We start from the raw sequence: 20017 nt of genomic DNA on the forward strand, positions 1-20017 counted from the left end.
GAAATCTTCCAGATACTTAGATGTTCTGGTTGTATGGAACAAATTTAAGGGAGTTGGGAAGAGTGTAGGAGAGAAATCTCTTTCTTTTAGTGGAATAGACATTTTGGTGGATTTTGTTTTCATGGAGGCATTGGAATCAGATCTGAGCTGAGTAGAAAGAAGAAGCGAATAGGAAATTAGGTTCATTTTAGCTGAGAAGATAATTATTAGATGATTGGTTTTGCAGGATTTCTTCATTTTGTGTAAACATAAAGAAACTTTTCAGTGTTGATGTTCACCTTTAGCTTGGTAGCTAGTTGATGTTATGGCTTTTGAAAACATTGGCTAGACTGTTTGAATTAGAAAGATTCTTTGAGATAAAACCTAGTGTGCTTCCTCTTCGTTTTTTTTCCCCACTTCTTAAACTTTATTTTAAGATAGATTTAGATTTACGAAAAAAGTTAACCCCTCATTTTTATGAACAAGGCAGAAAATCACAGGGTTTATAGTCCCAAGATAGTGCATCAAGGTAATAGAGACTGAAAGCCCTGTCTCCTGAATCCCAATCCAATAGTCGTTTGACTAACCCTGCAGTGAGAGTCTGGGTCTTGATGGTTGTTTAGGGTAAGTTTTATACTCCTATCCTGCAATTTTTCTAGTGCCCGCCTTGCACTCAGAGTATAGAATTCCTACTCTCAGAGCACTTGCCATCTAAAAAAGAAGTATACAAAACTGATGTGTGTTCTGGTGTGATGAAAGGCACAAGCATGTTGCCCGGATGATTTAGAGCAAAGGGAATGGGCATGTGTTTGAGAATCAGGAAAGGCTATTTGGACAACGTTTGATGTTAGTGATAAGCCATATGTTGCATGATGGAACTCGTAGCTGAAAATTTTTCTTTTCTAAATACCAAAATCTAGGAAAAGACTACATCCAATAAATTTTACTCTTTAGAAACTATAATTTGGGTGATCACCCACAAAAACAGGTCAGGTTCTCTCTGTTGATTCTCTTTCCAGATACCCCAAGTTACTATTGAGTGACATCTCACATGTCCACACATGCTGCAGTCTTCCAGGCAACTACTAACCTTGGCTGGTACTTGGTGATGCACACTACCAATACCAAGCCTTTTTTTCTCTTCCACAGGTGGCTGGTGAAGGTGCTGATCACCACAGGTGTGTACCTACTGCTAGGGTCTACTTGGGGTCTTAGAGTTTACGCAGGGAGAGGGACCTGCAGTAAATATTGAGGCTACCCTGATGGCATCTCTCAGGGGGTAACTTTGCAGTTGGCAGTCCATGTGCATTATAAACATGCACGTCCATCTGCCTGTATATTAAATGGTCTGAGGCAGGAATCAGCTTCTCTTACTTTGTACCACAGAACATGGAAGATTTGATTGATTAATCTTTCACTAAGCTGAAAGAACTTGTAGCTAAAAAACCCTATTAGTTCATATTCTCCCTTGGAGTTTTGTACCTTCCAGGTGTACTGACTGAAACCATCAGGCCCTGGAGAAAGCCGTGCACCCCCCAATACCCTTTTTTTTTTTTTTTTTTTTTTTAGTATAATCAGGACTGTGCTGAGGCAAGACAAGCACCAAGTAGTCTGAGTATTAAGTGAGAATGAGATTGAAAGCTTAAATCATCTGGATGGTCACTTACTTTACCCTTTGGAGTGACCTGTTTGTTGAGCTTCAGATACTAAGGCAGGGGAAAGAAGACTAAAGCATTCCCTCTCCTGTGGGCTGCTTCAGCAGTGCTCAGACAGATAGAAGTCCTATTTAACTGAGACAAAGATGCATTCTTATACTCTAGTAGATTCTTCACCGAGATATGAGCTAATGTTCTTTTATATGAAACTTGCAACCCGTGGAAAAAGGCAACATGGATATTTATAGTTCATAGTCATTAACCTTGACTGAAGCTTGATTTTGTTCTCAATTCCAACTTTTAACCTCTAACCTCCCTAGGATATAAGAGCAGCTAATCTGCTACAGGTCCCCCTGGCCTAGAATGGAAAGGATAGAAGTTATAGTCTGCTTAGTATTCACAGGGAAATGGATATTTCGAGGAAATTTGTGAGGTAAAGCAGCTTTCAGATATTAGTTATTGCTCTACCACTTGTTGAATTGCCCAACAAATGTAAGACCCTATTTAAGTCCACTGAGCATCTCTTTATTTTTATATCTGAACAGTCTGGAGCCTTGGGTCAAAGGGAAGATAAGGCCCTGGGCAGCCCTCCTTCCTCTCTCCCCCTCTTCTTTGCATGTAGTTAAAAGTTGTATGGTCTCTTTTCTGGAAGTCCCCCGTTTCCCTTTGACTGAAGGAAGGAAGAGACTGAAATCCTGGCCAGTTAGTCCTTTGTTGTTTGGTTTTAATTGGGTCTGGCACAGCTTTTAAGTTTTTAGGTTTCAGTAATGAGAATGTGGGAAAGGACATGATATTCATATAATGTTAAAATTAAGCAGTTCCTGTTATTTTTACACACCAGAAATTTCCAGTTCAAAAACTAAGAGCTGGAATAAAGCTTCTAAGTTCGCTGTTGTGTGGAGGCTGATTTTGGTTTTGTTGTAAGCTGTTAAGACATCCATTTCAGAGACAACCATGTCCTTACTCATATTTTATGATGGTGAACAGTGCTGTCTTACAAAGCCAATTTTGTAAGGTGTCCCCAAAGCATTTGATACATGTTGACAGTTATAAAAAAATAATCTAAAACCAACTATCTCCTTGTCTAGTGTTACTTTTTATGATTTGGAAATTGAACCCTTGTTCTGGTTTCCTGGTGTAGCCATTAGATTACATCCATTGGGAAAGATCTTTGACCCTTGCCTTTCAGCCACCCAGTCGGTACATACATATTATTAACTGAAGCACAAGTTTTGCAGAGCAGTACTTACCCTTACTATGTGTGAAGCAATTTCATAAATTATGTTTATTTCTATTTAAAAATACGGATCGCAATTTTATGTCCTGCGAATAGGTCAGAACACTACTATAGGCTACACCAGTGATAAATCTTCACTTGGTCCTTTTTTCTATAAAAAACACTGATTCTGCTGAAGTAATTGAATAATCTTAGTTCAGCTTGAACCACTTTTAGACCAATCAGAATCCAAACTGTGTCTTTGTTGTGAGTGGGATGGATCAGCCCTATGACGTTGAGCTCTAACAAGAGCTCAGGCAAACAGTCCTGTAGCTGCTTCTGCTAAGAGTGAGGTAGCCACTCCAATTTAGTACTTTGTCTGCTTGTCATTCTGTCTCTTACTTACCTGATTTCCATGTGAGGGGGACAGAAAGAAGGGAATTGATACAGAAAATGCAAATGAAAAGTGGGAAAATCTCAACTCTTCTTTAAAAAATAAACATGTCTTTATTCGGCATTATTAAGCTTCATGCCAAACATTGTGCTGGGTGTGGGAGATACACACAGAAGCTGTTTTTATGTTGTAGGGTGGACTGTATGGGAAATAGATGGCCTTTAACTATGGGATCTGCATGAGAAACTTATGGGACCTCCTTGAGAAACTCATTAGTGTTTGTTTATCCAGCTACATTTCATTAAATGAAAAGCAAATCCTAAGAGGATTGCTCATGATCACTGAATAGTTGTATTTTTAAATGGTGAAAAACGAAAGAGGTTAAGGGCTGACAATATAAACAGTCCCTCCTCCCCACTTCCTGATTATCTCGTGTTCTTACATCATTCCTCTTGGGACATCTTAGGATTCTCAGTTTCCACCCCTAGAATGACTTAATCTTATGGAGGCTTAAGAAATCTGTTTTATTCATTAGGTCTTTTGTTCCCACATAAGCTTTTTTTGGGAGAAGCTGGGGACCTTTTCTGGTTTTATAAGGAGTATCTTTTAAGAGTGAAAGGTGATTGGCATCTGCCACAAATAAACAACCTCTAGCTTCAGTATATATAAATATTGTAGTATTCAAAATTTTCTCATGTCTCTGGTTCTCTTGCTTTGTCCTCACATTTTTCCAGCAAATGTCTCGAGAAAATATTAGTTTGCAGAGGTATTAGAAGTGGGCATATCTACTCAATGTATTTAGGCGTTTAAGGAAGCAGAATATATCTGTAGGCTGTTATGACCCTCAGTTATCTTTTGGATCACCCTGTTCTGTTTGCCACATGACTGTATGTGTATGATGACTACACATAGAAGTGCCTTGGAAGGTTTCTGAAGAGAAAACTTAGTGTGTCTCATTTGGCTTATAACTAAATGAGTTTTGAGCTAATCAGCTCCTTTCTTCTGTTTGCTTTTTCAGATGAGTTTGATGCTTACATCATTGTATCTTTCGTGAATGCCACACTTGTGTTGTCCATCGGAGAGACTGTGGAAGAAGTGACTGACTCTGGGTTCCTGGGCACCACCCCAACCTTGTCCTGCTCCTTGTTAGGAGATGATGCCTTGGTTCAGGTGAGGATTCTCAGAGAGCTGCTTACCCACTCACCTTACTTTGTCCTTTTTTTCCCTCATTGTGGTGTAGGCTACCATGTTCATGTTTGTGAGCTTTGAACTTCTTTAAAGTAGATGTTGCAAAACATGAACATTTTTTTGGTTGACCTTGCCTGAGGCCTATTAACTCTTTTTTGTCATTGACCCAACTGGCTTCAGATCTGACAGGAGTGACAGGTCTGATAGGTGTGTGGGTCATGCTGAGTGATGAGTCAAATTGCTAAAGTCAGGTTTCCTTCTTAACTGACTCTAGGTGTATCCTGATGGCATTCGGCATATACGAGCAGACAAGAGAGTCAATGAGTGGAAGACCCCCGGAAAGAAAACAATTGTCAAGTGTGCAGTGAACCAGCGACAAGTGGTAATCGCCCTGACCGGAGGAGAACTGGTCTATTTTGAGATGGATCCTGTAAGTAATTTTATCATTCACTGTGGGACTTAACGTAGGATCCAGAGGTAAAGATGGGGATCTAGATGTCTAGGTTATATTCACAAGAAAGAGAATTGAGGAAGGCAAGTGTCCACAAGCCAATCTGGTGCTTTATGGGGGTGGGTAAGTTCATGTCTTAATTCAAATCGGAATTATGAAATCCCATCTTAGCAATGAAAACACTTGCTTCTCCTGCCTTTCACACTCTATTTTCACCAAATATTTGCCATAGGTTTAATTTCTGCAATCTGAATCCATTTCAGAAATTTTCTTTTGCTTTTTTATGTGGAAGGATGTTGGGTATACTTAATTATGCTCTCAGAAAGTCTCTGGATGTGGCCAACTTGTGTAGTCTAACTGTACCTATGGTTGAAATTTCTTTGTCTTTAACTTCCACATTTTAATTCTCTTTTACTCAGAGTATTGTCATGAACAGATAAACAATTTTATATATTTCCATTTTCTGAGAGCTAAGTTGGCTTAGAAAATTTGTGGCACGTTGTATTTGTCAAAGGTCTCTTGAGTCTCATCAGTAATTTTGCCTGCTGTTAGCCTGTGGAGTTCACTCTTGGGATCTCAAGTAGAGAAATACTTGGTCATTGATTATAGCAAGAGGAGTGAGAGGAAGTAAAAAGGAACTTAACAGTCCCACTTCCTTCCCCAGGCCCAGGGTTTGGGGCGATTTGGAGTGGTTTATGACCTCTCTCTGTCTTAACTCCTGTAGTCAGGACAGCTAAACGAGTACACGGAGCGGAAGGAGATGTCAGCAGATGTGGTGTGCATGAGTTTGGCCAATGTGCCCCCTGGAGAGCAGAGGTCTCGCTTCCTGGCTGTGGGGCTGGTGGACAACACTGTCAGAATCATCTCCCTGGACCCCTCAGTGAGTGTCACCCTCGACTTCAAGGATCTTCCAGTTGGAACTGAGCACCTGGCTCACTCCTCATGTCTGTCTCTGAGATCAGCGATACTGGACCCTGAAATCTACACCTGCTGCTTATCCTGATTGTCGTAGCAGCACTCCTCAGGAGTCTTCTGCAGTGCTTTCAAGATGCTGATCTGAGACTGCTAAATGCTCCTTTGGCTTAAGCCTTGACTCCCTTTTATAGTTAAAAACAAAAACCTAAGACTATTGGCAGAAAAGGACTGGTACTGGCTCCAAGGCCCTAGATGACTTTTAAGATGTGCTCTTTGCTTATCCACTTTTACAAAAAGAGGAAAGCATGATCATCTCCAGAGCTTATTCTAAGATTCAGTTTAACAAGTAACCCACTACCCATTTGGAACTCACCCCTGTCAGGTTTTCCCTGTTCACAAGAAAGATGTTCTTCACTCCTAGAATTAGATTTCTCTGGGTAGATTTTTTTCCAAAATCGATCATTTCCCATGTTTTATTCTTTTCTCTTTTCCTCTTAGGACTGTTTGCAACCTCTGAGCATGCAGGCTCTCCCAGCCCAACCTGAGTCCTTATGTATTGTGGAAATGGGTGGGACTGAGAAGCAGGATGAGCTGGGTGAGAGGGGCTCTATTGGCTTCCTATACCTGAATATTGGGCTACAGGTAAGAGATCTGGAGGCTCGCATTGTTGTTAGGCTTTCTTTAGCTTTCAGGCACTCCTTTGTTCAGTATGGGCATTTTTTTGTGCCCATAGTTTCAGTTACCCACCTTATGAAAAGTGAGTGATGCTGCCCTGTATTCCACTTTTCTCAGCTCTAATTAGAACAAATCAGGTCTAGAAAAAGTATTTTCATAGAGTCTTTGATAAAAGTGCTTTGCGATCACTGCTCTGTGTCAGACCTAGTTGGGGTCCTCAAGAGTCACTTGTAGTTCTCGCAGTATGCAGCTTTTGAAACTAATGCCTGACAGTTCATAATGGGCTCCATTAGCAGTAAAGGACCCCTAGGTGTTCCCGGTTGTGAAAGCAGCTGAGTTCTTCATGGTATGAAAAGCAGGAACCTAAGGATCAGATAATGTCAGGGGTTTTGACTGTATACTTTTTATTTTCCTTAATGATTATTTACTCAAACATGTAAATAATCTAGCCCAGGTATTTTTTGCTTTTTAATATTACTTCTTTTTTTTTTATAATTTTATTTATTTATTTATTTTTCCCCCAAAGCCCCAGTAGATAGTTGTAGGTCACAGCTGCACATCCGTCTAGTTGCTGTATGTGGGACGCGGCCTCAGCGTGGCAGGACAAGCGGTGCGTCAGTGCGCGCCCGGGATCCGAACCCCGGCCACCAGCAGCGGAGCGCGTGCACTTAACCGCTAAGCCACGGGGCCAGCCCTAATTTTACTTCTAATTTAGAAATTCTCAAACATGCACAGAAGTTAGAGAGACTCATGTAATGAGATGTATACCCATCACCAGTTTTAACAGTTACCAACATTTTGCTATTCTTATTTTTTCTGTTCCTCTTCTTTTCTTTTTCCTGGAGTATTTTAAAGCAAATCCAAGGTGATACATTATTTCATCTATAAATTCTTGAGAATATGGCTCTAACAGATGTGTGGGTTTTTTTTTTTTAAGGTCTTAAATTATCTAACAATTCTTTAATATCATCTGATACCTTGTCCATGTTCCAGTTTTCCTTGTTTAGTTTTGTTTTTTTTTTTCCCCAAAATGTTTATATTTGGTTCTACTCAGGATTCTACATAAAACTGTGCACAGTTTGCATCTGCTTGTTTTTTTAATGTTTCTTTTAATAACTTCCATCCCATTTAAAAATAATTAAGAAACCAGATAATTTGTCTTGTAGAATTTCCCATCTTCTGGATTTTTCAGTGTCGTTCCTTATGTGTTTAATGTTTCTCTATCTGTATTTCCTGTAAGCTAGTGGGTAGATCTAGGCTATGCTGTTCATTAAAAATATAATATAAGCCACACATGTAATTTAAATTTTCCAGTAGCCAGAAAAAAGGAACAGATGAAGTTAATTTTAATGTTTTATTTAACTCAGTATATCTATGTCATTTCAATTTATAATCAGTCTAAAAATTAAGATATTTTATGTTCTCTTTTTTCTTTTTAAATTAAATTTTGAAATCTGGTATTTTGTATTTTATACTTAACAGCACATCTCAATTCTGACTAGCCACGTATGGCTTGATGACTATGGTATTGGATAGCACAGACCAAGATGTTGATTAGATTCAGATTTAATTTTTTTGTGGGAGACAAGAATATTTTATAGGTGGTGCTATTTACTTTCTATTACATCACATCAGGAGGCATGTAATGTCTGGTTGTCCCACTTTTAGTGATCTTAGAATGTATCTATTCTAAATTATTTGTTTTAAACCTCCCCATCAACCTTAATAACAGCCATATACACATTGCCTAGATTCATTATGTCATTGGGGGCTGTGAAATGATGGTTTTCTGTTTCATTCTTCATTTACTTAGCTGAAACTTTTCTGTAAAGACAAAATTTGCTTCATATCTTTGCTTATTTTGAAATACAATTCTTACAGGGAAAGGATATACTTCATTTTTTCCCCTTTCACCTATATTCAGAGTAAGGAGGTGGTGCCATAGCAATCTCCAATGAGGACTGGTGAAGTGGTTTTTTTTTTTTTTTTTTTTTTTAAATAATATTATGAACTTGCAGATTTTTTATATATTTGAGCTTCAGACTATTGCAGTCTTTTTTGGATGCTAAATTGCCTCATTTTAGATGAGTGGGAATTTCCCTTTGAAGTTGGCTCCTTTGTCCTTTTAACATGACCCCACTATCTTGGGGGTTTCCTTCCCTTCTGGCACAACAAAGTGACCCACACACAGCTGTAACATTTTGCTCTAGACCTGAATTAGCCATTTCTCTTAGAAGTCTTATTCTTGTTAGGGGAAATCATATTTAAAGAACACAGTAGGCCTGGTTATTTTTAACTGCATATATTTTAAACTTTAAAGAAGAGTTTAACATACAGTAAAAAAATTTTGATGGATATGCAGTGAAAAATACGTGTGCTTTTCACTTAGTAAATGCTCAATAACTGTTTGAGTGAGTGATTTAGTGAGAGAATGAATGAATGGCTGGCTGATTATTAGGATATTCTTTAAACTACCAAGTCATTTCCTTCCATCTGCTCTGAACTTATAAAGTAGCCAAGGGAGCTTCTGTCATGGGTAGGCTTCACCTGCTTCTCTCCTTTTTACTAGAACGGTGTGCTGCTGAGAACTGTCTTGGACCCTGTCACTGGAGATCTGTCTGACACCCGCACTAGGTACCTGGGGTCCCGTCCTGTGAAACTCTTCCGTGTCCGGATGCAAGGCCAGGAGGCAGTAAGTAATGAAAGGGGGCAGGCAGCATGTTCAGATGTTAGTGGCATCAGCTGAGAAAAATCCCCTTGGTGTAAGCTTTGCTGTCATTAATTTGTCAGTATATAGTTAGTTTGACATTAACTATATCTTGATTAGTTTCTTTCATGTGGGAAGTCTTGATCCCTTAATCCAGAGCTTCTTAACTGGAGGTTCCATGGCACTGTGCCATGGGTTAGAATATTGATCCCTTCAGCCCTCAGGCTGGGCAAATGGAGCACAGACTGCGAGTTAGCTGGAAACCTTCCATCCAGGGAACCACTACCCATGAGTAACCTTGTATTAATATCATGGTTTACCATGTAATGTGAAAGGGGTTGGGAAACATGGTGTCCTTTGTAGCTTAGAATATTAATGTTGCTGGGTGTTGTGCTAGTTCTTGTTACTGCATTTAATCCTTGTAACTATCTAGTTTTTTGGTGTTCTCATTTTACGTATGTGGAAACTGAGACTCAGAGATTGAGTGATTAGTCTAGGTCATATGGCTAATAGCCCATGCTTTTAGAAATACTAAGTCATACTGCCTCTTCTTTAGGTATCTTTTTCTTAAGGTAGCCTTTTAGGTTTCTAAAATACCTTGGGATATTCTGTATACTGAAATTTGGGGGTGGCGTGTTTGGTCAGTATACCATGTTTGAGGTTTTTCCCAAGCTTATTGGAGGTGTTTTTCTTCCCTCAGGTGTTGGCCATGTCTAGCCGCTCATGGTTGAGCTATTCTTACCAATCTCGTTTCCATCTCACCCCCCTGTCTTATGAGACCCTGGAATTTGCGTCTGGCTTTGCCTCTGAACAATGTCCTGAGGGCATCGTGGCCATCTCCACTAATACCCTGAGGTGAGAGAGTCCCACAGTTTGAAGCCCAACGGGAAGCCTTTCTGCCAAGGGGTTGGACTGTGGTTTTGCCAGAGCATTGGAAAAAGTTATGAAGAGATGGTAGGGAGCCAATGCTTCACCATGGGACTAGTGTGTTGCAATTCAACCTTCATTTGACTCAAGAGTTAAGTACCTGTTAGCCAAGTTTCTGTGTTTGGAGTTTTGGTGTCTGTTTAGACTTTCAGGGCCAAGTTTTAATACTTAGCAGTGCAGTTCAATATCCTTGAGATTTAAGATGCTTGTTTTTCAGGGTAATGCCATTGAATTAGTTTTAGAGCAGGCATTGGATCACTGATAACGTCCTCCCTCGGTGTTGTCATTTGCAGTGTTCCGTCTTAAGTTTTAACCTCAGTATAAATTATTTAGGCCTTTTGCAAGTTGGCAGACTACTGTTTATGCTGATAATGTTGGAGAGTGAGCACTATTTATATTGCAAGATGGAAAATAATCTATTCAGTTTGACTTTCTCAAGTTTGGGGTGTTTTTTGTTTATTTATTTATTTATTTTAACCTTTTAACGCTACCCATGTTGTTCATGTCCTGGTTATAACTATTGGCTATTCACAATGGAATTATAGCCTCTTGATATACGAATCACCATTTATCAAGTGAACTCCCACATTTCTTTGCAACAGCTTTCAGGATCTTTTCATAGTCATCGTTCTCTCTCTTTCTAACTGTCAGCACCTTTATAAACCTTCTACTCCAGAATTGCTCTCCCTGCATTCCTCCATATATCCCTTCGTGGTATTTTGTTTGTGCACCTTGGAATGCTTCCCACACATATCTCTGCCTGTGAACATTCCATGTACAAGTTTTTGTGTGGGCATATATTTTCATTTTTCTTCAGCATATACCTGTTAAGAGTGGAATTGCTGGGTCAGATGGTAACTCTGTCTTTAACTTTTTGAGGAACTGTCAGACTGCTTTCCAAAGGGACTGCACCATTTTACATTCCCACCATCAAGGTACGAAGGTTCCAATTTCTTGACATCCTCGTCAACGCTTATTATTATCTGACTTTTTGATTCTAGCTGTCCTGGTGAGTGTGAAGTGGCATCTCATTGTGGTTTAGATTTGCATTTCTTTGATGGTTAATGACATTGAGCATCTTTTCATGTGCATAATTATTGACTATTCTTCTTTGGAGTAATGTCTCTTCAGATCCTTTGCCCATTTTTTCAATTGGTTCATTGTCTTTTTATTATTATAAGAGTTTTTTATATGATCTTGATACAACTCCTTATCAGATAATATTATTTGCAGATATTTTCTCCCATTCTGTGGGTTGTCTTTTTACTTTCTTTTTTTTTTTTTTAAAGATTTTATTTATTTTTTGCCCCCAAAGCCCCAGTAGATAGTTGTATGTCACAGCTGCACATCCTTCTAGTTGCTGTATGTGGGACTCGGCCTCAGGCTGGACAGAGAAGTGGTGCCTCTATGCGCACCCGGGATCCGAACCCGGGCCACCAGCATCGCAGCGCGTGCACTTAACCACCAAGCCACAGGGCCGGCCTCTTTTTACTTTCTTTATGATGTCCTTTGGCACACAAAAGGCTAATTATTTTTTAAAGAATTATATTTTTAAAAAATCCATATGAGAACTGCCTGAAGTCATCTTGGGTATCACCAATGGTATATGCCCCTCTTTTACAAACACTGGCTAGCCTCATATTTTCCAAAGAAGACTACAACATGGGAGCATCTGTGCTCCCTTCCATGTTGTGTATATCCCTGAGGGTAAGTGTTCCCTCTGCCTAAAGTCTGCCTGTTGGCGTGGTAGGGTGCCTTTATGAAAACAGGTCAGTGTGTGGGTTGGACCAGAAGAATCAAAACTGTAGGATTAGTGGTTGTGGTTTTTGTTTTCTCTATGCCATTCTAATTTTTTTCTTGCAGAATGACAATTTTTTATGTGTAAATGGTTAATTTCATTACTCAGGTGTTTGTAAAATACTTGATTTAATGTCTCCAAATAAAGGAACATGCTAATTACTCACTGAGAGTATTTGGATATCCATGGGAGTGGGAATGCTATTAATCATAGTGTATCAGAAAATGTTCTGTTTTTTTCTTTCCTTTTTTTTGTGTGAGAAAGATCAGCTCTGAGCTGAAATCCATGCCAATCCTCCTCTTTTTGCTGAAGAAGACTGGCCCTGGGCTAACATCTGTGCCTATCTTCCTCCACTTTATATGGGATGCCGCCACAGCATGGCCTGACAAGCAGTGCATTGGTGCGCGCCTGGGATCCGAACGTGGGCCGCCAGCAGCAGAGTGCTAGCACTTAACTGCCACGCCACGGGGCCGGCCCCAGAAAATGTTCTGTTTTTTTATTGTACTCTTTTTTTATGTGATTCTGAATTGGCTCTTCTTTCTTTCAGCACTTTGAAATGGTTTTCTGCTGTCTTCCATTGTTGTTTTTTAGGTCTGCTGTCAGATTGTATATGATCTGTATAGAATATTTGAACTACAAATAAAACTCCGTCATTAGAGATCAAGTGACTATATTTTTAAGAGTACCTGGGTTCTGCTCATTTTGCACATAGTTTGGCTTCGGCACATCTCTATGTCCCATTTGACAAAAGTTGTAGGTCGCCTACTTGCTATCTCTTTCTACGTTATTGTGGATTTCCTAAAGCATAGGTGATTTTCATTCAGGAGGGCATCTACTTTATTTTATGAAACACAATCAGCACTAATACTGTATATGGTTAGGTAATTGCAGTGCTTCACAACAAATTTGGAATTGGTGCTCTTTATTTCAGGGTTTGTCAGTAAAAATCAAGAGGAAAATTTTAACTTTTCACTATCACATCATCAGAGTGATGAAAAATTCCTTTGAGGGTTCTATTGTAGATTTCACTGGTGAAAACGAGAAGCGCCATCAACAGTGGTGGGCTGTTGCTAAAGTGGAAGGCCCTTTTGGATCCCCTTGTCTCCTGTGCAGAATCTTCTAGATTAGAAGGCTGTTGTTTCATGTTGCCTAATGCCAACGTTAGAGCTCTAGGGATTGATGTGTTTGCTGTGACTGTTCATGGACCATTTTAGCACCAGTTTCTAGGTCCTGAGTGAGTGACCTATTAACTCCCTTGCCTGTTACCATAGGATTTTGGCGTTGGAGAAGCTAGGTGCTGTCTTCAATCAAGTAGCCTTTCCACTGCAGTACACCCCTAGGAAATTTGTCATCCACCCTGAGAGTAACAACCTTATCATCATTGAGACTGACCACAATGCCTACACTGAGGCCACAAAAGCTCAGAGGAAGCAGCAGATGGCAGAGGTAATGAGATTAGACCTTCAGGGTTCAATTAAAAGGCATTTGTGTGATGAAATTATGTTGAAAAGTTTAAATCCCTATAATGTTGGTTGTATTGTTTGTTACATTTAAAGGTCCAGGCTCTTTTCAGGTCCTTCAAACCTGAAAGCCCTCTGCCAGAGTCCTTGGTTTTAGAGGCTTTCTTGTGACTCAAGACTAATACGCTGGCCTGGGTTTTTTCAGTATTCAGCTCCCTCTCTGGAACAGAGTTCTTCAGTCCTTGAGGTTCCAAAACAGTCTATGATATGTTTCCTGGATTCAGGCCCAAAGGAGACAACTTTCACATTCCCCACAACACCAGCCCCTTCCAGAAATCATTTCCCAGCAAAAAACAAATAGCCCCGACTGTGTAAAACTGTATCTGGCCTGGAAGAGAGGAGACAAGTAATCTTAGCAAGGGAAATCAGGTGGATTAGGTAGAGAAATGGTGTTTTCATTTTCATGTTTCTCAGACCACTAGTCAAGTATTCGCCACAGCTGATGTTAGTTCTTTTGGCATTAAAAAAAGAAGTACCTGGGGCCAGCCCGGTGGCGCAAGCGGTTGGGTGCGCACGTTCCGCTGCGGCGGCCCGGGGTTCACCGGTTCGGATCCCGGGTGTGCACCGACGCACCACTTGTTAGGCCATGCTGTGGCGGCGTCCCATATAAAGTGGAGGAAGATGGGCATGGATGTTAGCCCAGGGCCAGTCTTCCTCAGCAAAAAAGAGGAGGATTGGCATTGGATGTTAGCTCAGGGCTGGTCCTCCTCACAAAAAAAAAAAAGAAGTACCTGGTTTCCCTTTTAGTGATCTTCCCTCTTCCCCTTATCTATACATCTCTCCCTTTAATCTTTAATCTTATTTTAATCTTCATTTTGGGAAATCCTGGTTTTTGTCCTTAGACTTTGCTGCTTTATATATTATCAACTCCCCCTGGATGTGTTCTTGTTACTTGTCCACTTCTCACCCAGCACCCGGCTCTGAACATACCAACTCTTCCTTGGCCTTTTGGATTTAGGAGATGGTGGAAGCAGCAGGGGAGGATGAGCGGGAGCTGGCCGCAGAGATGGCGGCAGCATTCCTCAATGAAAACCTCCCTGAATCCATTTTTGGAGCTCCTAAGGCTGGCAATGGGCAATGGGCCTCTGTGATCCGAGTGATGAATCCTATTCAGGGGAACACACTGGACCTTGTCCAGCTGGAACAGAATGAGGCCGCTTTTAGGTAAGGAGCCCAGGACATCCACGGTTTTGGAGGCTGGAATGAGAATTCTCTGGGCTGTGACTAATGCCTGACTCCTGCTTCTTTCTCTGTATGCAGTGTGGCCGTGTGCAGATTCTCCAACACTGGTGATGATTGGTATGTGTTGGTGGGCGTGGCCAAAGACCTGATACTGAACCCTCGATCTGTAGCAGGGGGCTTTGTCTATACCTACAAGCTTGTGAACAATGGGGAAAAACTGGAGTTTTTGCACAAGGTAGGAACCAGCCAGTGGTCCTCCTGAATCTTAGGTCCTACTAGACTCTCCCACTTTTGCTTAAGTTGTGGGTCAGGTCTTCTGGTGACCATTTTGAAAGCCAGCTCATTGATTCTGATCTGTCTCTTGGTGGCACATGGAAAATGCTGGGGCTTTCGTGCTCTAGTGATGCTCCCGTGCCTGCGAGTCTCACAGGAAGCCTGTGTGCTAACCACCCACAATGGGGAAATAGATGCACACCGAATTGGACCCTTGTTTATAGTCTTACTAAGCAGGCAGTAATTTGTGACCAAAATTCAGCAGTTTTAAAGAATTGATACTCTCTGTGGAGTTACTGTTTAATTGTTAACGTAGTGTCCCTTTGGAAAGATGAAAAATGTTCTGGGGATGGATGGTGGTGATGGTCACATAACGGTGTGAATATACTTAATGCCACTGAATTGTGTACTTAAAAATGGTTAAAATGGTAAATTTTATGTTATGTATACAGTCGTGTCACTTAATGACGGGGATACTTTTCTGAGAAATGCATCGTTAGGCGATGTTGTCGTGGTGCTAACATCATAGAGTGTACTTACACAAACCTAGATGGTATAGCCTACTACACACTGAGGCTATATGGTACTAATCTTATGGGACCACCATCATATATGCAGTCTGTCATTGACCAAAACATTATTTGGTCACTTGTCACTAGCACTCCTTTCCCATCTCTCTATAAACTGCAGTCATCTCTCAGATATGGAGGCTTCACTATTAGTTAATAGTGCCTATTGAATTAGCATGGGCTCTGAGGCAGCGTTTGTCAGGCACCAGGATTTCTCACTTATAGCACTGATCCATTTTCTGGGTGAAATGCAGCATGTAGGACCTGTTTACCCAAACATCCTATTTCATAGATACTGTTGTATGTGTGGTTTATTTCTCTGATGAGCAAAAGAGTATCACTTGCTGTCTGTCTTCCTGACAGATGCCTGTAGAAGGCATTTTGGGTTGAGGGAGTGGGGCTAGCGTATGGCTTTTTGTTGTAATAGCTGCGTTACCTGCTTTTCCTCTCACAGACTCCGGTGGAAGAAGTCCCTGCTGCCATTGCGCCTTTCCAGGGCAGGGTGTTGATTGGTGTGGGAAAGCTTCTGCGAGTCTATGACCTGGGAAAGAAGAAGTTACTCCGAAAGTGTGAGAACAAGGTAAATATGCTGGTGTAGGGCCCCAGATCTAGCTAGTGAGGAAGGAGGAGACCTTGGTGGGGTGGTGGACAATAACTGTTAAAATCATGTGTCTTTATTAGGACCTTGTTGTAGTCCCCCAATTTCAGCCTCAAAATTAGGCCCTGAGACTTGAGAAGGGCAGGAGTAGGTGGGTTTCTTGACTTCAAAATAAGAAGTAGATTTCTGTCTTGCTTGCTTCTATAAGGAATTTAACTGTGAGAATTAGGCATATATTTCCACTATATTAAAACCAGTTGGCTCTTTTTCCTGCCTTCTAGGAATTTATTGCTGACTGCCGTTCTTTGATGTGTGCCATTCTACAGACCCTATGTATGTTGCAGTCAGGGAAAGGTGAAATTTCTGTGGGTTCTGAACCCCAAGGTTACTTCCATTGCTGTCCTTGTTTTTCCCAGCATATCGCGAATTACATCTCTGGGATCCAGACTATTGGACATAGGGTAATCGTGTCTGATGTCCAAGAAAGTTTCATCTGGGTTCGCTACAAACGTAATGAAAACCAGCTCATCATCTTTGCTGATGATACCTACCCCCGATGGGTCACTACAGCTAGCCTCCTCGATTATGACACTGTGGCTGGGGCAGACAAATTTGGCAACATTTGTGTGGTAAGTTGATGTTTACTTGGGTTTCAGTAATGTGTAGAAAGTCTGGCCCAGGTTGTGGTAAACCCGAGGACCCAGGATTATGATTTTTACTATGGAAAGTAAAAATAGGTATAAAATCCAGTCCTACTAAGTAAGGCCAGCTGTAAAAAGAAAAGTTTGCATTCTTTAAGCCTTCTTACCAGTCTTTTAGATTCTTTTCCCCCAGTTCACCTCCCTTCTCTCCATGGAACATGATTTAATAATGATAGGTCTAGTTTGAGCTAATGACTAGTATTTATTTTCACTTTTTGCCACAATTTTGGCTTATCTTTTTAAGCTCAGTCTAACTTTGTCTGTTTATGTTCTTTGGTCTTTGGTTTTTGCTCTTGCTGTGTTATATCCTTGTTCATGGGTTGATTGAGTTTCTCACTCCTCGGACACCAGAACAGGTGCAGGAGACTTGGGCTTAGGCATCTGCTAAAGGTGGTGCCCCTAAGCTTGCTGGCAAGGACTTGGGGCAAACGTGTTGTTTGGTGACCCAGGTGAGTAGGTGTAGGACCCAGCCCTGTGATTTCTGTCACCTTGTAGGTAAGGCTCCCACCTAACACCAATGACGAAGTGGACGAGGATCCCACAGGAAACAAAGCCCTGTGGGACCGGGGCTTGCTCAACGGAGCGTCTCAGAAGGTAAGGTTGCAGAAGGGGCCCCAAAGGAGAGGCACCAGCTTGTGTAGTACATTCCCCATGACCTTCACTGAGGAAATATTTTTTTAGTGAATTATTCACAGGGCACATCACTATGCCGAGTGCTCTCCCACATATGGAAATCCCTGAGCTGATAGTACATAGCCTGTGACGGATGGACACTGGCTTTGATGTAAGGTGACCAAGTCACTATCCCATTTTTATGACTCAATAGAAGAGACATTTTTCTGAGACGTTTTAGCAGTATAAAATCTCTTTGGAGTATAATGAGTTCCTTGGAAAAGATGTTTGCACAGGTTCGTTCTTGATGCTAACCAGCTCTTCTCAGAGCTGTGTCTTGGGCTTTACTTTTCTCCTGTAAGCCTGTACTTCTCTAGTAGAGCATCTCTGGACTTTTAAAAACAGATTCATTTTAGAGGGCAAGCCTAACAATGGCTGTTTTTTATAGTTTTCCCTGGTTTCCTTTTTTGTATTGCAAACTTGATAATGTAATTTTTTTCAATTGAATTATTTATCAAGGTTGATCTAACTTCATGTTTGCGAGCATTAAGCTCTAAGTAAATGTTAACATTTTGAGGTATTTTTAAGTTTTAGTAATTTTTGGATTTTAAAAGATGGTGAAATCTGCACTTTAGAGGCACTGCCTAATCTTGGGAATCTAGAACAGGCTCCTGAGGGCCCACACAGTTACTTGTTTGTTTTTTACTTGCAGGCAGAGGTGATCATGAACTATCACGTTGGGGAGACAGTGCTGTCTTTACAGAAGACCACTCTGATCCCTGGAGGCTCAGAATCGCTTGTCTATACCACTTTGTCAGGAGGAATTGGTATCCTTGTCCCGTTCACATCCCATGAGGTGAAATCTCTCACACTGCTCTGGCCTTTGCCTTCCTAAGGTTGTTTCTTGGTGCTAAATCTGCCTTAGAGGCAAATCCATTTGTCCCCATCTGCAATTAGGAGTGTTCTGGAAATTTTATAAGGTGACAGAAGTGCCTGGGGAGATAAGAATCCTGATTTTTTTTTCCTTGGGGAGAGCCATTTTTTTTTTATACTGTAACAGGTTTGATTCAGTTCTAGTGTGGGTATAGGGTTAGTCAGACCAAAGCCCCAGAACCAAACCCCACAGACTAGGAATGATGAGATGATGTGGACTGGGGCACTTATTGCCTCCTAGAGTCAAGTCTAGGATTGGCTAAATTTGGTTTATGTCATTCCAGCCAAGGAAGCTGGGATCAGGAATCCAATTTCACAAACCACTCTTTACATAAGGTATTCTGCAAATACAGGGGAGTTTTCTTTCAGGTTTTAGCTATCTTGTTGTAGCATGAAAACCTGTGGTCATCAAAGGAGTGACTGGATATTTAACATCTGTTTCTGCGGTAAAAATCAATGGCTTATCTGTTCATTGTGCTCCTGGAAACCATGGACTGGTAGTTGAAATCACTTGTTTCTTTTAGTGACCGATTCTTTGTTTCTTCTTCCAGGACCATGACTTCTTCCAGCATGTGGAAATGCACCTACGGTCTGAGCATCCCCCTCTCTGTGGGCGAGACCACCTCAGCTTTCGTTCCTATTACTTTCCTGTTAAGGTAGGTCTTTGTTGGAAATCTGGGTTGAAAAGGGAGATCCTCAGCCCACTTAAGTCATCTTTTCTCTGGGCCTCCTTCCGTCCGTTAAAAATCAGAACAGTCCTGAATGAAGGAACATCAAGGGAGGGCTTGATGGAGGCAGTAATGAGGGAGAGGAATGGTTAGTGATATTCAGAGACCTCTCCCTTTAGGGCAGACCACAGCCAGAGAAAAAGCTTCACCCAGTTTTGCTAATCTGAGCTCTGGCTACTAAGGATCAGCTTAGAATAGTCTTCCTCGCTCTGTAAATGGCGTTCAGGTGTCTGAGGGAGAATAAAAAGCTTTCCTTGCAGCTGCTGCTTTAGCGTGTGCCATTTTCTTTGGGCATCTGACCTTTTTCTTTGTCTCTCATTTTTCCATGTCTTAGAATGTGATTGATGGAGACCTCTGTGAGCAGTTCAACTCCATGGAGCCCAACAAACAGAAGAATGTCTCTGAAGAACTGGACCGAACCCCACCTGAGGTGTCCAAGAAGCTTGAGGACATCCGGACCCGCTATGCCTTCTGAGCCCTTCCTTTTCCTGTGGGGCTTGTCAGAGACTCTGTTTTGTTTCCTCTACCACCTGGCTTTGAACCCATATGGCAGAAGAAGCGTGGATGGATAATTAAGACTTTGCAATATTAAAGCTAATAGCTCTTTCCCATCTACTCTTCACCTGGAGTGACTGGTTGCCCCTGAAATTGGCGTTGAGATTTGCTATGTTTCTCCCTGCCTGGTACATAATATATTGCCCCCAGGTTCTGGTGTGGAATATGATCCCCGCCGCTGCTGCCCCCGCCCCGCCCCCCCCCCCCCCCCGCCCCCATTCCCCAAAGCTTTCCCTGAATTGATATTTCTGGCTTTCTTGTCTACTTTTGTACACACCCTTAATTTTTAACTGGTTTTCCTGTAAATATAGTTTTGTACAATGTTATCTTTGTGGGAGGGAGGGAGGCAAGCTGAGGTGGAGACCAGGTTGGATATAGTATAACTCCTGAGTTGTATACCTCTGGAACCTAACCAGAAATACAAACCGAGTTTTAAAGGTC

The 20017-nt window shown here is 41.3% G+C and overlaps 1 protein-coding gene across 2 annotated transcripts in view; it reads left to right on the forward strand.

Moving 5' to 3' along the window:
• SF3B3 (splicing factor 3b subunit 3) overlaps window positions 1-20017 on the forward strand; it is a 51688-nt gene extending 31671 nt beyond the window's left edge. For both annotated transcript variants that reach the window (XM_087419959.1, XM_087419960.1), the window contains exons 12-26: window positions 4263-4414; window positions 4707-4862; window positions 5608-5763; window positions 6297-6440; window positions 9043-9165; window positions 9881-10035; window positions 13177-13351; window positions 14384-14589; window positions 14686-14842; window positions 15904-16029; window positions 16464-16676; window positions 17244-17342; window positions 18073-18216; window positions 18845-18949; window positions 19356-20017. In XM_087419959.1, coding sequence (XP_087276085.1) covers window positions 4263-4414; window positions 4707-4862; window positions 5608-5763; window positions 6297-6440; window positions 9043-9165; window positions 9881-10035; window positions 13177-13351; window positions 14384-14589; window positions 14686-14842; window positions 15904-16029; window positions 16464-16676; window positions 17244-17342; window positions 18073-18216; window positions 18845-18949; window positions 19356-19496 — 2252 coding nt within the window. In that variant the 3' untranslated portion in view covers window positions 19497-20017. The remainder of the gene's footprint in view (window positions 1-4262; window positions 4415-4706; window positions 4863-5607; window positions 5764-6296; window positions 6441-9042; window positions 9166-9880; window positions 10036-13176; window positions 13352-14383; window positions 14590-14685; window positions 14843-15903; window positions 16030-16463; window positions 16677-17243; window positions 17343-18072; window positions 18217-18844; window positions 18950-19355) is intronic.

The sequence above is a fragment of the Ceratotherium simum genome, chromosome 30, assembly GCF_057802395.1.
Source record: "Ceratotherium simum simum isolate JZ-2026a chromosome 30, ASM5780239v1, whole genome shotgun sequence".
NCBI classification, from domain to species: domain Eukaryota; kingdom Metazoa; phylum Chordata; class Mammalia; order Perissodactyla; family Rhinocerotidae; genus Ceratotherium; species Ceratotherium simum.